At 32.2% G+C, this 27,947-nt stretch overlaps 1 protein-coding gene, 1 non-coding gene and 1 pseudogene across 2 annotated transcripts; 2 read left to right on the forward strand and 1 right to left on the reverse strand.

The window, feature by feature from the left end:
- Positions 1–262: 262 nt before the first annotated feature.
- On the reverse strand, positions 263–22,286 carry LOC149542610 (polygalacturonase pseudogene; annotated as a pseudogene).
- Positions 22,287–25,601: 3,315 nt separating this feature from the next.
- Positions 25,602–26,589, forward strand: LOC149542611 (zinc finger A20 and AN1 domain-containing stress-associated protein 8-like). Its single transcript, XM_089796215.1, has one exon. It carries the CDS (start codon positions 25,777–25,779, stop codon positions 26,236–26,238), a length of 462 nt encoding a protein of 153 aa, XP_089652341.1. The 5' UTR covers positions 25,602–25,776; the 3' UTR covers positions 26,239–26,589.
- An 825-nt stretch (positions 26,590–27,414) lies between these two features.
- LOC149542612 (U5 spliceosomal RNA) lies at positions 27,415–27,532 on the forward strand. The gene has a single exon (XR_016355809.1). It is a non-coding gene; the product is annotated as a U5 spliceosomal RNA (small nuclear RNA).
- Positions 27,533–27,947: the final 415 nt, after the last annotated feature.

A 27,947-nucleotide genomic window follows, 5' to 3' on the forward strand; every position in this document is an offset into this window, starting at 1 on the left:
TATGGCTTGGAATGTGTCTTCAGAAGGTCCTCCTTCTCTTTGATTTTGTGTAAAAGATTCTCCATCAGAGGGAAAGTGACAACTATTAGTAATGTGGAGATTTTCAAGTTTTCTCTTTGAATTCTCATCCAAATGTTGCTTGAGCTCGTCATGTATACAAGTCTGGGAATTTGAAGCTTCACATAAATATCATACAACTATTTTTCCGTTTGAATCTCCATAACGCATTTGACAATGCTGGCAATATGATCTTCCCTTCCTATCATGTTTTGATCCTTACTCCATTCTCCGTGTTGTGAAAAGTGACACTACTTACTGTTATGTTCTTTACAGCAACAATGGAGTTATCTTCACCAAGACTTCCAATACTGATCCCATGCCCTGGCCCACATGTAACCCCTTCAATGGCAACATTGAAGGATCCTGATCCAATAGAAACACAATCGTCGCCTGTTCCTACAAAGATGTTTCTAATAATAACATTGGAAGACTATCCCATATGAATTCCATCAGTATTGGGACTGTCCTCCGGAGCCTCAATAGTCACACCATCCACCAAAATATGATTGCAAGTATGGAAGTTTAGAGGAAACTGTTGGCTGTTGATTGAAGTGATCTTTCTTATTATGGTATTTGTGGTACCTGTAAATCTCAATGTTGCGGGCCCATTCTGATTCGTCTTCTTTGCATTCATCTTTCTCCACTAAGAAACTCCCCATCCATCCAAAACTCCATTACCCTCAATTGTTAAGCCAATCAGCTAATAATTTATGTTGTTTTCACTCCACAATCTGTTATCCGTTGAAGTAATAAGCTTTCCAGTTACCTGCATTGTAATCTTACTATTTTGACATGGCCCATCAAATGTAACTGGATTGATCAGAAACATCATCTTTGGGACATATACAACTGGTGAACCATTCGAAGAACAGACAACATTCCAAGCTACTAGAAAGGCTGTAGTATCGTCTGTTTGTTCGTTAGAGCTGGAGGTGAAGTTTGAATCATGGTGTCGTGCTTTCCATTACGACCAATAGCATTCATCATTGGAGATTATCATGCCGTGGGCTGAGAATAGATATATTCTACCTAACAGTTCACCTACGGTATTGACACAATCAACATCACAATATTAATGACTCAACTTCATTTACTTCACTGATGCACAGGCAGAAAGGAAATAATGAACAGTTTGCTTGAGACTCACTTCTTTTCCTCACATATTTCTACAGGCATTTTATTCAACATCTAGACGTGAATTTCAGTTTGAGTTCAGTCCATGACCTGCATCATCGAGAGCACACAAAAACTCATAGAATCTTTGTGCTGATGCACTCCATAGGCAATCATTGTCTATCATGGAATTTGATGAGGAAATCCACAGGTCACCTGCACACTTCTATACTCAACATGCACATTAGCTTTTAATCAAGCATAATAGTGCTGAACATACTGGTGGTAGACCATTCCATTATGTAACAAGGGAGAATATCTAGCCTTTGATCCGTTGCCTCTCACTGGACTGCAAATGGCATTTTGACAAACATATAACATGTTACCTCGATATTTTGGAATTATTCATCATTGTGTTCTTCGCGGCAACACTTTCAAATCTCCACAAATGCGTCCAAACTATGCATTATTACTACTGCAACATTCTTTGACCGTGGCTAAACACAAGGCTCTGATCTTAGTTGCCATGTTTTTCACTACTAAATTTAGTATTTCATTGAAAAATACCATGCCATAGATAACTATAATTGGGGTATTCCACAAAATAGTTCACATAATTGTCTTTGGCTCTAGATTTTGGTTTTACATCTCTTTTATTTTCAGAGTCCAAGATAAATATCAATTGTTTGGATCATCAACGGTCTTCTTCAAAACTTTCATATTGCTACCTTTCAATTTCTAACCTTCATCAATGTAGGCAGTGTTGGTAAACAGATTTCCAAAATCTGTCAATATGTTTCTTCTGTAACCTTCAATATGCCTCCTATCTCAGCATTTGCTTTTTAGACAATCTTACTTCCAGTGTTTAACTTTAATTAGCTAAACAAAGAGGTTAATAACTACCTCATAGAGGTTTAGAAATACGTGTTTTTGGAGAGGTTAATTAACCTATTCCAAAATGCGTGTTTTGAAAATTATCATTAACCTTTTGAGAGGTTAAGAAAAACACATTTTTGGAGTGGTTAATTAACCTACTCCAAAATGCGCAATTTGAAAGTTATCATTAACCTTTTGAGAGGTTAATGGTTAATGATAGACTTGAAAACACGTATTTTGGGTCTCAACATTAACCTGCGATAAGTTGGAGCTCAGAAGCTGGATTTTAAAAATTTCAAGTGCTGGGCGAAGCTAAGGACGAGGCGGAGACATGAAGATTCAAAAACTCATGAAAAATTAGAGATAAAATGGTCATTTCAATGATCAAAATGGGATGTATTTCACACGTAGCCAGGGGATTAACAGGTTCAAAAATTGAAACACTTTATGACCGGGCAACAAATTCTTATAGCATTGAACTAGAATCGTTTGTTAGGCATAGATCCTTTCATGAAAATTATTGGTAGTTTTGTCTAAATGTGTATTGTGTGGCTGCTACAGTTTTCAACTATCGAGAAGGTTTTCATGACGCAGTGGTAGTAAGTGCATCATCATACACAAACTATGTCAATCAAGCTATCTTTTGTATTTTGGAGAGTGGACAAGACAAGGTGGAATTGAACAAGACTGTAAATGTATGGTTCATCTGTGGAGTTGGGAAGCATTGGCAAAATGGTATCAAGCTCTAAATAAAAATTGCTCATGAATTATCACCTACACTTGCACCTTCATCTTCACCTTCTCCTTCTTTCGCCCTTGGATAAGTGCCTTTGTAAAGTGCTTTTGCTTGAGATTTCTACAATAAGCTTCTTCATCTTTAAGTGCTCACTTAGTTTCATCTTTTGACTAGTTATATGTGTTGTTGTTAAAGTGTCCAATAGTTGTCGACAATGATAATTCTAGTTTGTTTGAAATGATACTCAACCATTTTGAGTTCCTAAGACTAAAATGTTATAAGCTGAAGTTTTTGTGTATTTATTTTAAAAATCAATTATAAGAATCAAATTTCTAATTTTGGATTGGTCAGAAACCGATTTCCTTTAGCAAGATTTTTTATTTTAAAAAAGTAAAAATTATTATACCACCGACAATAAAAAGTTTTTTTAAAATAAATTATTTCTACATTGATAAATTAATAGATTATAATTTTTTAATAATATACATTTACAAATTATTTTAGAATTATATATATATATATATAAACGCTTTGAGCTATATATATATATATATATATATATATATATATATTTAAAGGGGTAAACACTTTGACCTGGAGCTATGAACCAATGAGGCCACAAATGGGGGACCTCATCCCCATGAGATTTGAACCTTGATGTCAAGGATAACAACGCAACAATTTAACCATCACAACATGCCACTATTGGCAGAATTATATTAAATTAATATGCATTCATTCAATATATAAATATTTTAATTTTTTGACACAATATATTTATTAAAATTACTAAATAATATAAAACAAAGATTGATATAATGAAAAATAAATATAAATATTTAAATTTTTACTATTATTTAGAATTATACTATAAATTCAAAATCCCTCATTTCTTTTATCATTCTTCAAAATTTAAAACATCTTTCACCTTTCAAAAAAGTATGACATAGCCTAAAGTGTATTAAAATATAAATATATTAACATATTTTAATAACTAAAGTTGAATACAATTTAATTTAATTTATTTTTAAAATTATATTTTAATATAGCCAACATTAATTATAAAAAATATATAGATAAAATATATTGATAATTTTTAATTATTAAAATTAATTACATCTTAAGTTTTTAGAATCTTTTCTACATTCTTTTAAATGATTATATTAATACATTTTAAATATATTTTATTTTATATAATTTTAATTTTAATTTTAATTTTTTTATGATTTTGATTGTGTGATTATTTGTGGATCAATATTTCAAATTTATATAATTAATGACATGTTGACTATATCCAACTAAAACCTACTTTAATGAACAAATAAAATGTGAGATTAAAGAGTTTTTATCAAAAGATTTAAAGTTTAGAATTTTTTGTGTGATTAATAAATTTATAATTTTTTAAATATTCAATAGCTGTGTTTCAATATTTTACTTCTACCTATTTAGTAGTATTAAACGGGCATCAAGTCAATAAATATATGATACAGTTGGATAGTATTTGTCCATTAATTAATCAAATCTTGAGGAGTAGGTTATACTTCAATGTCGTATTTTGACTTACTATATTTTATGGATGATTTCTTGATTTATATATGAAGTTGAAAGGGCTTTAGGCTCATAAATTTTGTTGTTCCATTTTACTTTAGTTTCATATATTATACTTTACCCCAACCACGTTTCTCCTTCTTGATATTAGCTTTCTCTTATTATTTTCACCCCTTCATAAGGCACATACTCCAACTCAATCATAACTCTGGTTCAAAAAGTTATTTATTATTTGACTCTATGAAAGATCACATGTTGTTAGGTGATCTTTTGTCTCAAGTGGGGTGCTTCTTCCACTTTGGCTTGTGGTGCTTATTCTCCTTTGCGTACATGCTCCTCTAAATGAGTCTACTAATGTGTCTATGCATATATGTTTGCCTTGCTTGCCCTAAATTATACTAGTGGTATTGTAGGTGTTAACACCACCTTTACTGCTTGTTAGTGCTAGTGGATGGTGAAGCTTTATTGATGTGGTTAGTAATGGTGTTTCTCAATCATTGCAAGAGAAAACTTGTCCTATTCCTTGTGCCAAATAATCCCTAGTGATAGCTTGTGGTTCAGGTGTGGTGGTGAATGAGAACTGCCAACATTAGGGTCTACTGTGAAAATTCTACAACCTTTCTTTTTCTTCTTCTTTTGGATCTTCACAATTGGGTGCTAGATTCTAGGATGCCTCTTGTGTCAAGTATGTAGTGCCCTCTTGTTTTCTTTTTTCATTGTGGTCCTCTAGATGAGGAGGTGATGTTAGGGGCCTTATTGCACCATGTTGTGATAATGCCTTTTTGATGATATAGTTTATGCAGTTGTGCTACCATGTTGCTTACTATGAATCTGAGATAGACCTTGTCGTTGGTCACTATATGACTATTCACTTATCATTTTCATGATTTTAGTATGTTAGTTTTGTATCCAACTATTGTGTTACATCGCTATTGTTCTTTGGATGAAAAAATTTATGTAGATATCAAATTATACTTGTGACTACAATGATGACCTTATATGTGAATCACTTTGTTTAGATTTACTTTCATAGATGGTATGATGGCCTTGTGGTGTTGCTATTGATTTTATGATGAGTGTTGATTTAGTGCCAATGAAATATTATGGTTGATTAGGTATAGCTAGTAACCTATTCTAGGGATTTATCATTTCCTCTCCAATGTTAATTAAAATGATATTGATATTAGTTAATGATTTATATTTTCATTTGATGATTAATGATGTTAATGGTAACTAATGATTGTTGATGAGATTTCATGTTATTGTCGATGATTAATGATACTTTGTGTGTTGTGTAAGGTTACAATTGTTATTGTTGTCAATAATTATCATTGTTAAATGATAATCAATGTAAATTGATTATCTCTTTTGATATCTCATATGATTTGGAGATTATTGGTAAAAACTATTGTTAATGAATGATTATTGATTTGTTGAGATAGAAGATTGTTTTATGTGAGAAATGATAGTATCATAACATTCAGAGAATGATTACACCAATAAAAATTCCCTTTCATGAACCATTATTATTTGATGTTGTCATTTTTAGAAAGTAAAGTTCACTAGTACAATTGAAGCGGGGCGGAGGTGGGGGAGGAGTGAATCGGTTGTATGCTTAATCAACTTCAAATTAAATTTATCAAACCCAAAATATATAACCAATAAATGGAACAACCATAAGATAACAACCATGCACAATAACAAAGGACTTCTTAACTAGGGAAACCTTTGATTGGTGAGAATGATGCCCACAAGGTGATGTACTAGTATAGAATTTTCTTGTGAAAGGATAAGACTCTTTTAGGATCCAATACATACAATCAATACATGTAATCCCTGTTAGGAGACTTTGAATCTCTGCAAGAAGATTCCAATTTGTTAGTAGCTGATAAGAAGTTAATTGAATTCATTGTCCAATTGCTTCAGAATTGTCTTCACAAAATAATTCTCTAAGATAACATCATATCCAAGGGTGAACTAATTGATTCAACAAATTATTTTCTAATATAGTTCCTTTGAAGTTCCCAATACATCCTTTGCTATGATATCATGAAATTCACATCCATATAATTAAAATTATGAACATACATGTTACACATATGACACTTACAACCAAGGAAAACATCTTTCCTTATACCAAGTCCTAATAACTAATTAAGTCAGCCTTGAGGCTTCCCTAATATACAATGAATAATATAAGACCTCGTTAAGATAATACATTTTACATTATAGTACACTTATACATCTGAAAATGAATTCCAATACATAGTCAACCTGATAATAAACATATGAAAGGTTAAACATCAACAACCATTACAAAATCATCAGTCGACCTGACAGTGAACACATGGAAGATTAAACTTCAACAACCATTACAAAATCATCGCTAGCATCCACTACCTCAAACATATAAACACAAACACATCTTCCACTGTACTGTCATCTCTCAACAAAATTCCATCTTGCTTAACATAAATAATTCAATTACTTATAAACAATCCCCTACAAACTGTAATTCAACCAATCTTTGATAAGTGTTCCATAACTCACACAAACCTTTTAATTACTTCTACCATAATGAATATAAGCCCATAGAACTGAGTTCCACAACCTTTGACCTCCCTGATAAAAAATAGCTTTGTAACTTTGATTTCCATAACCAGAAAACATATATGTTGACATCAAACCAAGTGATGGATGCAACACATAAGCACTCAATCATCTCTCTAACCATGCTAATAGAATCCCCCAAGGGAATATCATCAACATTCATGCTAACAATCTCCCCCTTTGGCATTGATATCAATGGGGGACTATTTCAGAACTTCATTGCATTATCATTTTAGTAAAAGAAATTTTGGCATTTATGGTTTTTCATCATATGTTGCTATCAATACCAAAAGGGGATATTGTTAGCATGAATGTTGATGTAATTCCTTTGGGGGAGTCTATTATCATAAAAGGAGAGATGATTGAGTGTTTCTGTGTTTCCTATATTGGTTATATGTATTTGATTTAATAAATTTAATTTAAAGTTAATTAAGCATAAAACTGATTCATCCCCACTCTTAGTTGTATTGGTGGACTTTACTTTCTAACAATCATATGTGCTTTGACTATTTATGTATATATGATTTAGTACACATGACGTGTAGTGTTTGAGTGATGAAAAATACCTAACATGGACTCCACTTGAGTTCATAGGCTCAAGCATGCCTAAAACATCTTTGATTGTGGGTGAATTGGAGATATTCATATGATCAACCATGTTTCTTAAGGCTAATTATTGTTACTATTCTTGGGCAATAAGCTACCTACTAGGGAATTTAACATTGTCCAACAATCAGTAACAACACACAAAGAAGTGGAATTAGAGAAGTTTTAAATAGACTAGTTCTAGATGAAGGTCCAACAAACGTGATTGTGGTTTCCTAGAATGTAGAAGAAATAAGTCCTAACAACCCCCGTGTATCCTAGTAAGCTAATTCGCTGACTCCAAGGTCTTCCTTGGGTGAAATTTCTTAACAACCCTCACACTGTGATCAAGGAAGGTGGATTGAGAGTTAGATGGGCTAATGACCCCTTCCCCTTCACAACATGGTTCAAGAAGCAAAAACATTCTTCGATTTTGTACTCTTTTTATTCATGGCTTCATGTTATATTTGGTATATCTAAACAAGCCATAGATCTTTTTTTGTTTTGATTTTGATTTGATATACTTCTATTATTTATGATGATCTGAAAAACTTAATATTATATGTATCAGTCTACTTTAATTACAATTAATTAAAAAAATAGTCTTTCACATCTAAAGTTTTAAACCATACTTTTGACCCTTATAGTTTTTATGTAATATGACATAAAATGTCTAAAAATGAATATATCTATTATATTGTGGACAAAGCATCTTTTGACAGCTAATTTTATTTATTATTGATATGTGAAAAACTCCCAACTAGAAAAAAATTACAACTTTACTTTCAAATATACTATGTATTATTCCTCATCTTAATTTTTTAATTTATCACATATCAATTATGTTTTATAAAATTATTAGGAACTTTTAATGGTTGGATGAGAAGGGTAAGACAAAGAAACATAAATTTAAGTGGAAATGACATGTAAGGAGAATGGATGTTGGAGGTCTAGGTTTTACGAAATTGAGATGGCAAGGTATTTCTCTTGCAACAAAATGGACAGCCATAGCCACTAAAGGCAATGAGCCCTAGAAAATCCTTATTCGTAGAAATATCGCTAGAGGTGTTCCACACTTGGAAAATACTTGGAAACAATTACACACCCATGATGTCCTCTAAAATAAGGGGGCAGTCAAAGTAGAGGTTTCTTTTGTTTCAAGCCAATTTAGAAAGTTTGGGAATGGATTAGATATTAGATCTCAAGAGCTAGTGTGTCAGATAGGAAATTCAAGATACATTGTGAGAAGCCTTCTTGGGTGAATCTAGAGAGAAATGGAAAAATAGTATCTCTCCTATAAGGATGATTTTCTATGCACTAGTACAAATATGGTATCACAAAGTTTAGTGGCCATCTCAAAAAAGGAAAGATAGTCGAGTGGAAGCCTTAGCCTCAAAATGTCAATCCCTACCCATCCAAAAGAGGGTCTTCTCCATTCTAAAAGATGTATGTGTGTCCCAAAAGCTTTCCTTTGTATGTGATGAATCCACTAACAAATTTCCCATGTTGAACTAGCTAGATGCTTTGTCTCTTTTTAATACAAAGCTATGTATGTGTGGAACCTACTTTTAACACTTCACTGATATTGAACCATATTAATTTTAAGTGGTATGTGAGTCACAACTCCAAGTTTTGGACCAAGTGTTTCCTTTCCCTGTAACACAACCTACTTAAGCCCAAGTTGAGATGCTTTTGATGAAAAACTTTTCTCCTCAAACTATCCCTTGTCGAAATAGATGATAACTCATACACATCCTCAGTATTCAAACAACTACAATTAGATTTTTATATTGTTTATTAATGTAGCTTTGCTAAAGGTGTTTGAAATTCTTTTGGAATTGATATAGGATTGGATATTTCTATTTGCCATTATATTGTAGGTTTTATCCTGGACTTACTAAGAACATAAACCTTTTTTGGGCTATGTACTCCTCTGATATGCTTTGGTTAATTTGGTTTTTTAGGAATGAGGATGTTTTGAAAAGATGGATTAGGGTTCTTACCAAGGCTCTGTGGAGACTCGTCCATCATCACATATATGTGCAAGTTATCTTTAGCTTCAATGTAAAAGAGCAACATTTGTCTCAAAGTTATTGAGGACTGCAATAATATTTTAAAGAAGCTTGATGTTCCATTTAAGATCCATTCAAATGTAGAAAAGAATTATAAATATGATTGCACACTCTAGGAAATGATAAGATAAATCATCTGGAAGAAGAGGATCTCTGAGCTAAACAACGTCATAGGTTTTGATCAAATTGTAGAGGATGGAGTAGTTGGTAGCAATAGAAAAAATAATGTACCCCCTTATGGGACCTTCTCAGAATGTGATCATTGGAAATACTAATACAAAACCTACCAAGGCATTTATTGTTGTGCAATATCCAACAACAATACACAAAGAAGTGGAAACAAAGAAATTTTAACTAAGCTAGTTCTAGATGAAGGTCCAAAAATCTTGATTGTGATTTCCCATAATGCAACATAAATAAGGGCTACTAGACCCCCCTATTCCATGTAGTTTGAACAATTCCCAGATCCTGACATCTTCCTTGTGTGACATTGCTCAACAATCATAACACTATGATCAAGGAAGATAAACTGAGACTTAGATGGGCTAGTGATCCCTTTCCTTTGACAACTAATTTTATCATTTTCAAAACAAATATATGAAAAAATCCCCAACTACAATAATATATTAAGTTTGAGACATATATTTTCTTAACAAAAGTAGTCACAACTTCTATAGTAGAAGTAGAAATAATTTTCCTTTTAAATTCCCTCACAAATTAGATGTCGATATAATCTCTCATAAAGAAATGCTAAGAATTTTGTATGCTTCTCATAGAGAGAATATGAACTAATGTATTCTATCGTAGACTCGAGATACTAACTATACATAAACTAGGTAAAACTATTCAACTCAACATGTAGTAGTCATAACTAGTTATAACTAATGGTTCCAATTGCAGTTAACAGACACATGAATATTGGAGATTGATTTTCTATTTCGACAGTCAAATCAATTACAACTAGTGATTTCTAGTGGAGGTTGTACTGGGATTAATTATAATTATCTCCTTCCAGCATATGAAAAATGTAGAGCTATTAGGAGTGGCATTTTGTTGCTGTCTAGCTAGTTTCATTGGGAGTTATTAAAGGAATTTGAGATTCTTATAATTGTATCTTTCATTTGGCACAGTGCATGGGGCCTGGCTATATAAGAGAATGCAAATCCTCAAAAATAAACATTCTTATTGATCACTTACAAAAGGTCAAGGATAGAGTTCAATGGTAACCAAGAGTCATGTTTCTCTCATAAGTTTGCGCTCTCTCTCTCTCTCTCTCTCTCTCTCTCTCTCTCCCTCTCTCTCTCTCTCTCTCTCTCTCTCTCTCTCTCTCTCTCTCTCTCTCTCTCTCATATTAGTTGTTATGATATGTGACCCTGTAAGTGCTGCTACTATTTATATAGTGGAAAACGGAAGAGGGTGGACACTTGGCTTGGCCTATTAGGCGTAGACACAATATAAATAATTCCATGTTGGAGACAACACTAGGTACCTTCATTCCCTTACATTTTCACCTTGAGATATACTTTTACTTTGTTGTAATGCTTATAGCATTGAACTAACTTTTTTTTTTGGCATAGGTCCTTTCATGAAAATTATTGGTAGTTTTGTCTAAATGTGTATTGCGCTCCTACTGCAATTTTCAACTATCTAGAAGGTTTTCATGATGTAGTGGTAGTAAGTGAGTCATCATACACAAACTATGTCAATCAACCTATCTTTCATATTTTGAAGAGCAGATATGACAAGGTGGAATTGAACGAAATTCAAAATGTATGGTTCATCTATGGAGTCACGAAGTATTGAAAAATAACAATTACTCATGAATTATCACCTGCACCTACACCTTCATCTTCACCTTCTCTTTCTTTCACCCTTGGATAAGTGCCTTTGTAAAGTGCTTTTTCTTGAGATTTCTACAATAAGCTTCTTCATCTTTAAGTGCTTACCCAGTTTCATCTTTTGACTAGTTATATGTGCGATTGTTAAGGTGCCCAATAGTTGTCGATAGTGATAATTCCAATTTGTGTTAAATATTACTCAACCAATTTGAGTTCCTAAAATTAAAATGTTCTAAGCTAAAGTTTTTGTGTATTTATTTTTAAAATCAATTATAAGAATCAAATTTCTAATTTTGGATTGGTCAGAAACCAATTTCCTTTGCCAAGATTTTTGATTTAAAAAAACTAAAAATATGGATACCAACAAGAGTCAATTTTTTTTAAAAATAAAGTAATTTTACATTAATAAATTAATAGATTATAAATTTTTAATAATATACATTTACTAATTATTTTAGAATTATATTAATTAATATGTATTCATTCAATATATGTTTATTTTAATTTCTTGACACAATATATTTATTAAAATTACTAAATAATACAATACAAAGATTGATATAATGAGAAATAAGCCTAAATTTTTAAATTTTTACTATATTTTGGAATTATATTATAAATTAATAATCCCTCATTTCTTTTGCCATTCTTCAAAACCTAAAACATCTTTTACCTTTCAATAATCTATGACATAACCTAAAATGTATTAAAATATAAACATATAAACATATTTTAATAACTAAAGTTGAATACAATTTATTTAAAAAAATTAAATTAAATTTTAAAATAGCCAACATTAATTGTAAAAATATATAGATAAAATATATTGTCAATTTTTAATTATTAAAATTAAATACATCTTAAGTATTCAAAATATTTTTTACATTCTTTTAAAATGATTAGGAGTGGCAGTTTGTGGCTGCCTAGCTAGTTTCATTGGGAGTTATTAAAGGAAGGTGAGATTCTTACAATCGTATCTTTCATTTGGCGCATTGCATGGGGCCTAGCTATGTAAGAGAATGCAAACCCTAAAAAATAAACATTCTTATTGATTGCTTACAAAAGGTCAAGGGAAGAGTTCAATGGCAACCAAGAGTCATGTTTCTCTCATAAGTTTGGTCTCTCTCTAATTAGTTGTTATGATATGTGATCCCACAAGTGCTACCACTGTTTATATAGTGGGCGATGGAAGAGGGTGGACACTTGGCTTGGACTATCAGGCATGGACACAATATAAACAATTTCATGTTGGAGACAACATTAGGCTCCTTCATTCCCTTACATTCTCACCTTGAGATATATTTTTACTTTGTTGTAATGCTTATAGCATTGAACTAACCATTTGTTTTGGTATAGGTCCTTTCATGATAATTATTGGTAGTTTTGTCTAAATGTGTATTGCACACTTGCTGACATTTTCAACTATCTAGAAGGTTTTCACGATGTAGTGGCACTAAGTGAGTCATCATACACAAACTATGTCAATTAGCCTATCTTTTGTATTTTGGAGAGCAAACATGATGAGGTAGAATTGAACAGAACTCGAAACGTATGGTCAATGTGTGAAGTGGAGAAGCACTGCCAAAATTGTATGAAGCTCTAAATAAGAATTACTCATGAATTATCACTTGCACCTACACTTTAATCTTCACCTGCACCTTAATGGTGGGGTTAGAACAATGTCTAGAGCTATAAAAGATTTCAAAGAATGGACAGATAGGAACTTTCTCATTGACATTTCAACATCTAATGGAGTGTACACTTGGAATAATAGAAGAAAAGACTTTAGCTATATAGTAGAAAGATTGGATATATTTTTCTTTAAAGGAAAATTAAGCAACCTGAACAAAGAGATCAAGGTTGAAATTCTACCAATGGCAGGATCAAACCATTTTCCAATAAAAATTAAAATCAAAGAACAAAACAAACCCAATAGAAACCCTTTCAAATGTGAAAAGATGTGGTTCATGTATAAAAAAACTTCATGAATAATATAAAAAACTAGTCGCAAGAAGAACAATTTTAGGGATCTAAAATGTTCTGCTTTGTATCCAAACTTAAGAGCTTAAAAGAAAAGATACTAAAATGGAATAAAAAAAACTTCAAAAATATATTTAAAGAAAAGTTAGATATAGAAGAGAAACTCAAAAAACTAAACAAAGAAGTCATTAAAAATGGAATGAATAATGAAACTTACCAACTAGAAAAAGAATACTTAATAAAACAAGAAGAAATATTGGCCAAAGAAGAAGTGTACTGGAAGCAAAAATATAGAGAAAAATGGTTGGCAGAAGGAGACCATAACATGAAATAGTTTCACAACAACACCTTACACCATAGGGACTGTAACAACATACCAAAAATGAAAAAACAAGCAAGGAGTACTTACTGATAATCCAAACAATATAGCAAATGTTTTTGTAAAATACTTTAAAGATATTCTCAATAATTATGAAACATCTAATAAATTAAAACAAGAAGAAATGTTGAAAACTATACCCAAGATTATCACACTTGATGATAAAAAAATTCTCAAAAAACCATTCAAGCTGCAGGAAATCAAAACGACTTTCTTTAATATCAATCCAAACAAATCTCCTGGACCTGATGGATTTCAAGCTTTATTTTTTCAACAATGTTGGGAGCTAATAGGAGAAGAGTTATGGAAAGCATTGAAAGCATCCAGGAATGGAGGAACACATCTAACCAAAATCAATCACACTTTTTTGACTCTTATACCCAAGAAAAATAAGAGTGAAGAACTAGGAGACTATAGACCTATAGCTCTTTGTAACACTATATACAAGGTATTCTCCAAAACCTTAGCTAATCGCCTCAAAAATTTTCTGCCTAAGTTAATATCAGAAGAACAAACAAGTTTCATACCTAGGAGATCTATCCTAGATGGTATCTCAATCATTCAAGAAACAATCTATTCAACAATAAAAAATAATGAAGTATGTATGTTACTAAAATTAGATATACAAAAAGCCTATGATAAAGTCGACTAGAGATTCTTATGTAAATATCTTGAAGCTTTTGGATTTTCAAAACAATGGATAAATATAATCTTTCAATGTATCTCCACCCCCAAAATTTCAATCCTCGTCAATGGGACCCCAGAAGGATTCTTTAGTATATCAAGGGGGATCAGACAAGGTGACCCTATTTCACCTTTCTTGTTTATCATTATGGCTAAATCCTTTGGAAGAGTGATCAAAGTAGCGCAACTTCAAAAAAAAATATTAGGTGTAAAGGTCACCAAAAATGTGGAAAATACCACTCATTAACAATTTGTTGATGATACAATTCTAGTCAGAGTAAGTACAAAGAAAGAAATAGATCACTTCAAAAATATCCTCAACAATTACACTGAAGCATTTGGTCAAAAAATCAATGCAGAAAAATTGGAAATCTTTTTCTTTAATACAACAGTGGATAGATAGGATTATATCTGCAATAGACTAGGATTCAAAAAGGGTACATTCCCCTCTAAGTATCTAGGAATATATCTAGAAAAAGGAAACAATAAAAACCAAGGCTGGGAACAAATTTTGGAAAGAACAGACAAACAAACAAAAGCATGGAAAGGAAAATGGCTAACCAAGGCAGGAAAAGCTACAAAAATCAAATCAGTATTATTAGCTTTACCCATCTATCAACTCTCATGTTTACAACTACCCAAGAACATAAATCAAGATATTGAAAATAAGTTTAGAGACTTCTTTTGGAAAGGCTTAGAAGACGAAAAGAAAGCAACACTAATCAAATGGGAGAAAATATGCAGACCTAGAGAAGCAAGAGTTCTAGGAATCAAAAACCTAGAATGGTAGAATGAAGCTTTAGGAGCAAAACAAGTCTGGAGAATGTATCAAGAAAGAGATAGTAAATGGGCTAGAATTCTATACAACAAATACCTAGATATAAATGACAGCATTTCATTATTTAGAACAAGGAATCCCCCCAAAGGTTCGACAGCTTGGAATTTCTTAATGAAGTGTCATCCCCTCATAACCAAATATATGACCTGGGATATTGGGAAAGGAGATAAAGCATTATTTTGGGAAGACTCCTGGAATGGATACCCCCCAATTGAAAAATCAGGTCTGAATCACAATGCCATTTGTCATTTAAAAAATAAATGGGGCTCCAAGGTTAAAGATTACATCAGAGTAACCAAAACCCTTGTAGAAACCTCCTAGGAATGGAAATCCTTAGCTGAATGTGGCCTGTATGAGACAAACCAGGAGATCCTAGAAAATATTTTGAAAGATAGGCTGATCAAAGTTAAAAATAGGGAGGATAGGCTTATCTAGGTAGCATCCAAACACATAAACTATAAAGTAAAAGAAGGATAAAAAAAAATAACTAACTCTCAGAGATGGGAAACATTAAACATCCCAATGAACCTATGTTGGGACCCAGGAGTGCTTCCAAAAGCTAGTATCTTATGCAAAGAAGAATCATAAACTATAGAGCACCTCCTATATCAATGTAAATTTGAGGACTGCTGGATATGGCTCAAATCAAAGCTTAATTGGTTAGCCCCCCTACCAGAAAAATGACAAGATCATATAATTGGATGGCCAAAACAAACAAGCAAGCAAGTATATGGAAAACTCTAGAACATCACCCGAAAAATTCTAGTATGGGACATATGGAAAGAGAGAAATAGATAGATCTTACAAGACAAAGAGCTAAACACACTATCACTCTACAATAAAATTGAAGATAATATAGTGTAAGTTATAAATAGCAACTTAAGAAAAAACATGATAAAAGAAGTCTCATTCACAGAATGGGATGCTGAAATCAAAAAACATTGGAAACTTCTAATCAATCCACCTCAAATATATAAGAAGAATAATAAAATGGCCAGAAAAGAATGTAAATGGGAACCACCCCCAAAAGGTTGGAAGAAATTAAATTTTGATGGGGCCTCTAGAGGCAATCCTGGTAAGGCTGGAATAGAATGTATAGTTAAGGAAGAAAAGGGGGAACTGGATAGCTAAAAGAGAAAAACCTCTAGGAGTTGCATCAAATAACATGGAAAAATTAGAAGCAGTAGAAGAAGCATTAAAAATTTGTATCAAACTAAGAATTAAGAAAATTATAATTGAAAGAGATTCATAGATAATCCTAAACACACTTAGGAAAGGAAAAACTCCAAATTGGATTATAAATTCTCAATTCGAAGCAACTTTAAAATTATTGGAAGAATTAAAAGAAGTTAGATTCTCCCATATATTTAGAGAAGACAACTATGAAGCAGATTATCTAGCTAACATAGGTACAGATGGAGAACACGTCTTTATTTTTAATCATTGCTAGTGCATGTATTATTCAAAGACTCTCCAAATTATCCCCCTTGATAATTGGCTTTATGATTACCCAAAGTGGTTCATATATTGGCTCATGATTCTATGATCACATAATATCAGCCTACAGAAATAAAATATATCAAAGTGATACTTTAATTATGACTTGAGAGGGAAATCATCATTAGAAGAACTTAGGAATGGCATAACCTAGAGTAGTTCTAGATTCTTCCATCTAGATATTATTTAAAACCCTCCCTTAATCTGGTTTCCTCATTTTTACCCCTCCTTTCTAGCAACAGGCTCTGGTTAGCTTTTGCATTATGGAAACTAACATTTCCCTGTATCATGCCTTTGAAAGTAGAATAATGGCCTTTTGTGGCTCTGTAAAACCGAAAAGATGGAATCAGCTATTTCGACCCATTGATGACATGAGTAGAGTGGTTGTTATTAGGGTCTTGGGGGAAGGGGTTTTCAACTATGAATACTCATGGCGAACCAACAACAATATACTAGGGTTATGGATAGGTTGCCTAGCAAGGGCCAGAGTAGCAAAATGGGATATTATCAGATTGAGCCTCAACCTATTCGACTTGAGTTGGCTAATAGGTTTGGAGGAAGTAGTATTCAACATTGATGACAAATTAAAAATTCCTTTTCTAGAGGCCTATATGGAGTACCAGTTAGGCAGCCCTGAACTAGCTAGAAGCCCAAAATGCCCTAGTTTGGTTATTCGAGACAACATCCACTTTTATAGAGAATGACCAAGAATGGAGGCAAGTGTGCAATATTTATTGCATTGGCGAGCTATCATAGAGGACCCTATGAGGGATTGGCTCAAAAATTACTTACAAGCCTTTGATGCCTACATTCATCTGGAGGTGGATTTTTTAGACCTGGATAGAATTGAATTCTACCTACCCAACTATGACAGGTCAAGCAGGACCAGGAACACTTACGAATTTCATCTGGGTTCAAGGGTGAGAAACCTCCAAGAAGCCAATAAAATTATCACATGGTCTTCAAGAATTGGAACTAGGCAGCTTAACCAGGTTTGCGAGTGAAACCTATGTCTTTGCTTTGGTTTTTACTTTTTCCCTCTTCCGTCAATACAACTTCAAAGCTGATATAACTGTAGTTAGTCTATAGTTTTTGAGGATTGGTTTGGTTATTTTTTCCCTTAACAACATATATATTGTAAAAAGTCTTAGATATAACAAAGCTACATTTTACCTTGGCAGCGTATATTATGTATAAAGATTAATAGATGTAGTTGTGTTGCACTTTACATAGACAGTTAGGATAGTTTTTTGGGAATTAAGGCTAGATAGTTTGTATTGTATAAATTAGACAATATTAATAAGAAATCCATATTTAGCTTATCTTGACTCATTTTTGATTAGGCTTGATTTGGCTCCTGGCCAAAAATTCTTCAGACAGTCTGCATTCCATCATTAATCTTAATTCATCATATTTTTACCTTAATTCGATTTACAAGGCTACATCGTGGCATGAGCAAACAAGATTGTTAATAATACTTAAAGATATCAGAATAAAAATGGAATACAAGTAACATTATAATAAAGTTTACAACAATACAATTATTTTAATACACCTCATAATCAGTAAAAGAGTGCCTTCACCCTTAATTTGCAATTTAATCTATTAATCAATCGAGACACAAACTTTTAAGCCATCTAATAATTAGTAAACTAAGGAGAACAATTATTTGCTAAGATTCGGTCACTTATATTTTCAATTATGGATTTCATATTGGAGCTCATTGGCTCCTTTATAATTACTCCCCCCTTTTGGATTATAAAGATATGGTATCTTATTATATTCTAACTCTGGATTAACAATTAGCATTGTATGGTGGTTAGTTGGTGGTGTTTCTTATGTTATCAGGACTCTTACTGCAAACACTAGGCGACATTCCTCAGAGTGGAGGCGAATTATCAACACTAAAATTACTAAAAGTATATTTGTATGAAGAAAGCTATGAAATTTATTTGATCAAATTTTATTGGGGTATGCCCATTTTATTTTTGTATAATAAAGGACTTTGGTCCCAGGCTAGACTGGAGGTTTTCTTTCTTCGTTCTTTCCTACCAGTGCCTGTCAGAATGGAGAATCTTATAATTATTTATGATTTCTTTAATATAATTATAGACTTCAGCTATTTATCGATAAAAAATAAATCACATTCAAAATAAACCATGATATAAACTATAAGCTAAAAATTTTCAAAAGAAGAGAAAATGATTGCCCTTAAAAGAGAATAGTAATTTGATCTTATAGGTACAAGTTTACTCATAGTAGAGAATATTCATGAGCTCCCTTGCAAATTCTAAGCCACCTACACATGGTATCCCTCTTTAAGGAGTTGTACCCCTAAACATCTCTTTTGGAGGATGCAAAAATCTAATCATAAGTTTTTTTTGATTTTCAAAATAGACGGTGTAAGCTTGAAAGCAATGAAAATATGTCATTTAAACATGAGCTTCCTAATTATTTGTAGAAATAGAAAAAGTAAATAAAACATATTAAAAATTGATTTTCTTAGGTGACTTATCTAAATCATACATGCTTCTCTAACAAAGCTCACTTATTAATACCATTTCATACTAGTATCTAAGAAAGTTAAAATTTAGAGTGTTTTGCTAAAGCCAAATAATAGGGCATACATCAACATTGAAGTTCCACTATAAGAGATAAATGTCAAAAGATAAAAGGAATATGCTTCTCCCAAGAAAGGAGTTGAGGAAAAAATCAAGCTTGAGCACACATCAAAGTTTGAGAGATTTTTTATATTTGGAGACAAAACAAAAAGTTTAAGGCTACAACAAAGGTTGAGGAGGAGAAATTAAATATTTGCATTCAATCAATTTTTTGTTTTGTAATTTTTAATGGAATCTTTGTATTAAAAAGAATTTAACAATGATCAATTATTTTAAAAAATTAGTATGCTTTTAATAGTCTTTATATATTTAATTTAATTTTTATTTGAGAGGGTAAATATACTTTGAAATCTATGTCTATGTTACAATCAAATACACATTAAAGTAGGGGCAAAAACAATAGTGGAATTAGCATACATATATCATTTAATTTAATACAACAATATTATTGATAGGTGACATACTTTTATCTTGGCTTGACCAATATTCTAATTTTTGTACAGACATGTTTCACTTTATTTACTTTACTTGCTACATATTTTTTATCTACTTATTATTATTGTGCATCTTTATTCACACTTCCATAATTTTGCAACACAAAAATTTAGTCCTAAGGTACACAATTATGACCTTATAATTTAAATGATCAAATTCAAAATTTCACTTCATTCCTTGTATTAATTATTATGAGATGATTTAATACATATGTGTATGAGATGATACTAGGTTATACTATTTAAAGAAATTCAATATGTAATTAGTTCACATGTGATTATATTGGAGAATAATTAGAGTTCATTTTGATCTTTAAAAAGAGGTTTAAAAAAAATAATTCCATTTGCATGGTTTATGTATGCCACCTTGAATATGATCACATCATTCTTAATAGGAATTGCTAAAGGGATTTGACCTCAATGATCTCATTCGCCCATAAACTTTGTTCTCTTAATCAATCATTAAGCATCATACTATCTACAACATAAAGATAAGCACATTTTGCAACATCTATTTTATTAGATTGATATTGCACAACACCAATCAAATTCACATGACAAATAAATTCCATGATATTTATAAATAAAAAATAAGATCTTTTAAAATAATGTAACAATAGTTTATTTATTTCATATAATTTGAATATAATTCTTCTATTGTCAACTCCAAAACTAAACATATCAATTTATAATTTATATAACTTCCACTTATTTATTATACGTATCCACTCTAATTTTATTAATTTATACTCATTAATCATATTATTTATAATCAAGAAACAATACTAAACTAGTAGTTGCACAAAAGACCCCATACAAAATCTATTATGAAAAATTAATAAAAGAAATAAAAATAATAATATGAAAAAATAACGACGTCTTTAACAAATATTATATTTGAATAAATAAATTATAGAAAGGAAAAAAATTTTAAAATTAAACTAATATAAAAAGTAAATTAAAATAATTTAATAATTATAACCTAAATCAATTTTAAAAATAAAAAATACAGATCACAAGTGATTATGTTTTTAATTAATAGGAAAAGAAAAATAATAGTTAAAAGTGAAGATTTAAAAAAAAAATATATATTTTTTGATCGGTAAACGGTCATAGCCTTGATTTATTTTATTAATAAAAAAATTAAAAATACAAGAATTCCACCGTTCTGACGGGCACTGGTAGGAAAGAACGGGGAAAAAAAAGCCTCTAGTCTTGCTCAGGATCGTAGTCCTATATTATACAACGATAAAAGGGGCATACCCCAGTTTCATTAAATCTTATATCATGTCAAAAATTATTACATCAAAAGAGCTTTAGATATATATAGAAACCAATATGAATTTATAGCTGCAAAGGACTTGCTTATAAGACATCACATAATAAACAATAAGGAGTGTTAGGGGTTAGTGAAAAAATTAAAGTGAATTAATAATATCATTAAGTGGAATCTGAAGGGAGCAAACTCCATTAAATAGTAGATACTTGAAAGATTTCGAGGTACTTGGACATTGTGACAATAAAGTGAGTAATCATGAAAAGGAACATAGGCAAAAGCAAAACTGAATTTGTATCACTTTATCATTTTTTAAAGGGATTGAATGATAATCAATGCCAAAATCGTGTGTTAGGAAAATAAAAATGAGAGAGCCACTAAAGCAAACAACAGGAACCCTAGACAATTGACAATAATGAATTCCGCATCCAAATACTGAGATTTGAAAACCAAATAGAGAGGCTGGAATATAGATAAAATACTATCTTCATTTATACTGGTTTAAATATATACATTTCAAAAACATTTATATGCAGAATTTGGTTTGAGACGAGGACAACTTATAAAATGCGTCCTTTCAACCAGCTAGTCGAATAGTATGTCAAGACAGTTCAACTATCAACATTATGTAAATACCCATACTAATTAGAAATACTAAAACCTATTATAATTGGGTCGTATTTACTACCAAAATGACCCAAATACTACATTTGTCAAAATGTTTTCTTAAAAACCATGATAATCTCCGAAGCCTCATGTAGATTTGTGGCATTTGAGCCTAGAGGAAACTCTTAAGCCATCCTTCCTTTGCTTGATTTGTCATAATTAGGTAAATAGAATTCCACATTTTCCAAGTTGGAGAGATTAGCATCCGGGTGAATGTATGCATCAAAGGCCCTTAAGTAATTCATGAGCCAATCTCTACTTGGGTCTTCAATAATACCTCTCCATCTAAGCACGAAGTTGATGCTTGTTTCCATCTTTGGCCACTCCTTAAAGAACTGAATGCTATCCCTAATAACCAGACATGGATGCCTCGGGCTTCTTGCAAGCTCTGGACTGTCCAGCTTGAGTTCCATATGTGCCTCAGGGAGGGGGATCTCAAGCCTAGCATTGATGTTGGCTACCACAATTTCTAGCCTTATTAACCAACAAGGGTAAAAAATGTTGCAGGTCAGCCTTATAATGTCCCATTTCTCCACCCTTGCCCTAGCCAAGCAACCTACCTAGAGCCCTATGATATCACTGTTGGTCCTCCATGAATACTCATAGTTAAAAACCCCTTCTCCCAGTGCTCAACTGACTGCGATTCGACTCATATCATCAATTGGCCGAAATAGCCTATTCCATCTTTCTTGCTTAATTGGGCCACAAAAATCCATAGTACAATTTTCAAAAGCATGAAAAAGGCAAATGTTAGTATCCATGGAGGACCGAAATTGCAGACCACAGGCTTCAACTGAAATGAGAAAAAAAGGTTCAATAGTGATATATATAGAAATATGGCAGAAGGATCTAGACACCCAAATAATGACTATGACACCCTAGTGAGTGCAGGAGTGCCTCTCAAAATCATAATAACGAGGATAATTTAACACGAGAGAAATATATTCCTCATCATCTGGTAGAAGGCCCAATTAAGGTTTTATGAACTCTCACGAGGGGAATAAAGTGGCAATGCATAAAAACCAAGGATGAAGAAGTTTATAAACTTTGGTTATACGTTAAAGAATTTATTCCATTTGTTCCTTTATTAGCTAGCTTATCGGCTTCCTTGTTGCTTTCTCTGTATATATGCGAAAACTTTACTTCTTCAATTTTTTTTAGATGTTTGATAATTGTTTCTAATTTAGTGTTTAGGATCCAGTTTGGGGTTTCTCCTTTTTTGAGAGCACTTATTATGATTCGAGAATCCCCTTCAATCATAATCCTTTTAATATTAAGGCTAATGCATAGTTTAATTCCTTCTTCTACTACTTCAAGTTCTACTACATTATTGGTTGACATTTCGAGAGATTTAGATCTTTTTGCTAACCAGTTACCTGATTCATCCCTTATGATGCATCCTATGCCTGCCTTACCAGGATTTCCTCTTGAAGCCCTGTCAAAATTCAATTTCTTCCATCCAAGAGGTGGGGGTTCCCATTTGCAAGTTTGCCTAGCTAGATTGTTTTTCTTTTTATAATAGAGGGTAGGATTAATTAGTAGTGGCCATGATATTTTGATCTTTGCATCCCAATAAGAAAATGTTCCTTCTTCTCTAGGTCTCTTCCTAAGATCACTATTCATAACTTCCGTAATATCCACTTCTAATTTTGCGATGAAAGCTTGCTCGTTAAGACTTTGATTTTGGAAGATGTGGCAATTTCTTTTTTTCCAAATCTCCCATATAAGAATTGCTAGGGAAATATTCCATAGTTTGCCATATACTTTATTTGAAGTGTCTTTAGGCTAGCCCAATAGATGATCTATCCATTTGCCAGCAAGAGGGGTAGTCCAATTCAGTTTGCATTGGAGCCACCTCCAACATTCTTGAGTAAATTTACAACCATATAGGAGATATTCTGCATTTTCTTCATTATCTTTGCATAATATGCATCTTGAAGGTCCTTCAAAGCTCTTTTTAAAAAATTCTATCTGCTGTTAGTATTCTCATTTGCATGGCAGCCTAGAGGAAAATACTTGCTTTAGGGAGTCCTGTTGGGTCCCAACATAGATTGAGTGGGAGAGTGCTAGCTTCCCATCTCTGTGAATTTGTAATCAATCTGTACCCTTCTTTGACTTTATAAATCCCATCTTTAGAGGCTACCCAAATTAGTTTGTCCTCCCTATTTTTGATTGAAATTGGTCAGTTTTTTAGAATGTTTTCAAGTTTCTCTCTATCCATCTGGTTTAGTCCATAGTTGGAAATGGTTTTCCATTTCCATGTCTTACCTGAGTCAGAGTCAGATTCCTCTATATAATCTTCCACTTTTGTCCCCCATATTTCCTTGAGATGAGTTATTGCTTCTGGAGTTAAGTCTGAACAGTTTGGGGGAGGGGGGTGGAATCCAGTCCATGAATCTTCCCAAAATAAAGCTTTGTCGCCTTTCCCTATATCCCAAGTGAGGTATTTGGATATTAGATTTCAACAATTAATAAGGAAATTCCAACCTGCAGAGCCTTTGGGGGGGTTCTCCAATTCTGAATAAAGATGTACTATTCGAGGGATTGAGATATTTATTGAATAGGATTCTGACCCATTTCCTATCCCTTTCTTGATACAATCTCCATACTTGTTTAGCACCTAGTTCTTCGTTCTGCCATTCTAGATTTTTGATTCCTAGGCCCCCAGATTCTTTATGTTTGCAAATATTGCTCTAGCTAATTAAGGTCGCTTTTTTCTTTTCCTCCAATCCATTCCATAAAAAATAAAATAGTTTCTTTTCCATTTTAAGGTTTATATTCTTAGGTAATTGTGAATAAGAGAGTTGATAGGTGGGAATTGCTAATAAAACTGCTTTGATTTTTGTAGTTCTCCCAGCCTTGGTCAACCATTTTCCTTTCCACGATTTTGTTTGATTATCAATATTCTTGAGAATGTGTTCCCAACCAGGATTGGATTCATTACTCTTGTCAAGCTATATTCCTAGGTACTTAAATGGCAGAGTTCTTTTTTTGAACCCAAATTTATTGCAAATTTGGATTTAAAATAAAATCTTATGTGAACAAATTAGATTATTAATAATTTTCAATTTAAATAACATAATATTTACTAAAATATTTTAAATAGATTAATAAATATTATATACTTAAATTCAATTTATCAAATATGAAAAAAAATCATTTAAAAAAATCCATAAAAGAATTTATTATGAAAAATGAATAAGAGAAATCTGAAAAAATAACGTCTCTAATAAATAATCAATTTTAAAAATCAAGAGTTAAATAAATAGAGATCATAATATGAGCTAATTTAATTGGAGATCACAAGTAATTAATTTTTTAAATAAATAGAAAAAGAAAAAACAAAAGTTGAAAGTGAGGATAACTAATAATTATCAAAGAAGACTTAAAAGTGGAGTGAGATAAGTAATAATTAACCGAAATGAAACTTTTCTAATGAACTAACAACTTTTCCCTCAAAATTTCAATTTCATAGCCTATCGACTAAATTAGAACCATTTAGAAGAATATGTATTAAAAATAAAATAAAGCTAAAAATAACTAAATTAGCATCTCCTACTTATAAAAATAACTAAATTAGCATAAATTCTAAATGATCGTCTTCACTATAAAAAATAATAATATTAAATATTTAAAATAGACAAGAGCCCAAAATAGTTAAATTAGCATAAATGTTAAATGGTCTAAAAAACAAATATAGAAATTATTAAAATAAAATAGGCCTTCATCTAATAGTGCAACTGGTTGCTTTTCCAAACTTGGATCGATCAGGGGCAGAAGGAGATACGCGAGCTAGGGTTTAAATACACAATCGAGCAATCATGAAATTTTAAATTTCAGTGAATCTGCTTGTGAATTTGATTGCCAAGAAGTGAGGAGTAACTAAAGATTTACATCAGAAGAATGGCCAGCTTTATCGATTCCCAATTGAAGCAGAGAGAGGGCATCCTCTGCGCAAACAATTGTGGATTCTTCGGATCTTCTGAAACAATGAATTTCTGCTCCGCGTGTTATAAGATTCACGTGAAGAACAAGGCCAAGGCTGAGGAAGATGTCACTTCTTCCACAGATGGCGATATTTTGAAAGGGAACGAGTCGGAGATATCAAGGGATACTTCTTCAGCTGTTACAGAAGAGGAAGGGGAAAAGGGGAATAATGCGAACAAAGTTATGGTAAATCGGTGCAGTTCGTGCAAGAAGCGTGTGGGATTGACAGGATTTCATTGCCGCTGCGGAGATTTGTTCTGCGGCCTCCATCGCTACGCAGTGGAGCACAATTGCCCCTTTGATTACCGTAAAGATGCTCAACAATCTATCGCTAAATGTAATCCAGCGATCAAGCCGGAGAAATTTCAAAAGTTTTGATTTCCTTCGTCGCATGCTTGCTTTTCTCTTTGTTTAACTTATTCTTTGTGGACCTTTGCTCTTTTTTCAGAGCACATAAATGTAGCCTTTGCAGTGAATTTTACGAGTAGGTGTAATTTAGGGTTCTGAATATTTGCGATTACAGTCTGAAATCTCTGTGCCTGCAAGTACAGGTTTCTGAAGCTCACACGTGAGTCGACATTGTATTCTCCAAACTAATGTAGTGGGCTTCTTCACATAATTTTTAGCAATTTCATTGGGAAATACGAGTTCTTAGTTTGAAATCTGTTAGTAGAGAAAACTATAATTTCTTAGCTCTCAGAGCAAATAAAGTGTTTATTTCCTTCTTCACATGCTTGCTTTTCTCTTTGTTTAACCTATTCTTTGTGGATCTATGCTCTGTTTTCAGAGCACATAAAGTTTAGCCTTTGCAGTGAATTTTATTAATAAGAATGCAGTTGCAGTCTCAAATGCTTACTATTGCTTTCCAATCTAGTTAAGAATCGGGCTACTACTACAGCTCTCTGTTCCCCGCTTTTTATTCAAAATTGCATAATTTTCTATCATGCCCAGGATTTTTAGCTATTTCACTGGCAGGTTCCAGATATATTTGTCTTTAAATCGATAGAGGCGCTTTTATAATTTTTTTCCCTCTGTATGTTTTTATCCATTCTTGTGGGTGGAATGTATAAAATCCTTTGATTGTCCTCTGTTTCAACTGCGTGCAAGGCACAATTGTTATTTTGGCAATGCACTTGCTGCTCCATATAAATGCAGTATACTTGTTTCTCCATGTATTCTTCTTTTGTTTTCCACCTCTGCACAAAGGCTAGATTTTTACTGAGATATCTCAATAATCTTTCCTATCCCATGTTTGACTATATATATCTTTTCGTTCATTGTCCTTTGCACGAGATGTTAGATCTTCAACAGGTAAACAAACTAACAATGGCTCACTAAAATACCAGATGTTGTGCCTTATTCTCAGTGGCATGTTTTCCCACCTGAGCTTCAAAATGATACCGTGAAATTCTTCTGAACTACTTGATAGTTTGAAGATTGACTGTGTTGCGTGTGCACTTCTTCTTCATAGTTTAGTCCCACATTGATTGGTCTATGAAAATCTATTGTAACAGAGATATATAAAAATGTTCATGTTCCAGTGCATGATCACGGAGCCGCGTGGTGGAGACAGAGCGAACTATTCTTTCGCCTTTTACTAAAGAATACCGTGTCTTCGCCACTCAAAGCGGCATACGCCTATTTTTGGAGGCTTCCTCTTCTCTAGAGGAGGCCCACGACACAAATTCAAATTCAGAAGATGAATAATAATTTTGGGTCAGTTTCTTTTTTGTACTTCGATTTTAATTAAAACAATTACCATTACAGTATATATATGTATAATATATAAACATAGTGTTAGACATGTATACTTCCATATGCATATATAGATAATAATAGATAATTAAAACATAGTGTTAGATATATACTTGCATTCTATGCATATATATACATATTTGGCTGTTTTTGCAACCCTTTCATATATACAAAGATATCCTTTCTATTTGAATAACATTCTTTCTTATGAAATAGTATTCTTTTCTATTTTGGAATAGCATCCTTTCTTATTAGATCATGTTCTCTTAATAGATCTTGTTCTCTCTCATAACATTCTTTTATATTAGATCAACATATTTATGTATGTATGT

Source organism: Cupressus sempervirens, chromosome 8 (assembly GCF_028749045.1).
Source record: "Cupressus sempervirens isolate cs-2001-9-10 chromosome 8, ASM2874904v1, whole genome shotgun sequence".
Classification (NCBI taxonomy): domain Eukaryota; kingdom Viridiplantae; phylum Streptophyta; class Pinopsida; order Cupressales; family Cupressaceae; genus Cupressus; species Cupressus sempervirens.

Excerpts from the sequence above, each read along its gene's own strand:
- LOC149542611 (XM_089796215.1), top strand. The coding sequence starts at position 25,777 with ATGGCCAGCTTTATCGATTCCCAATTGAAGCAGAGAGAGGGCATCCTC.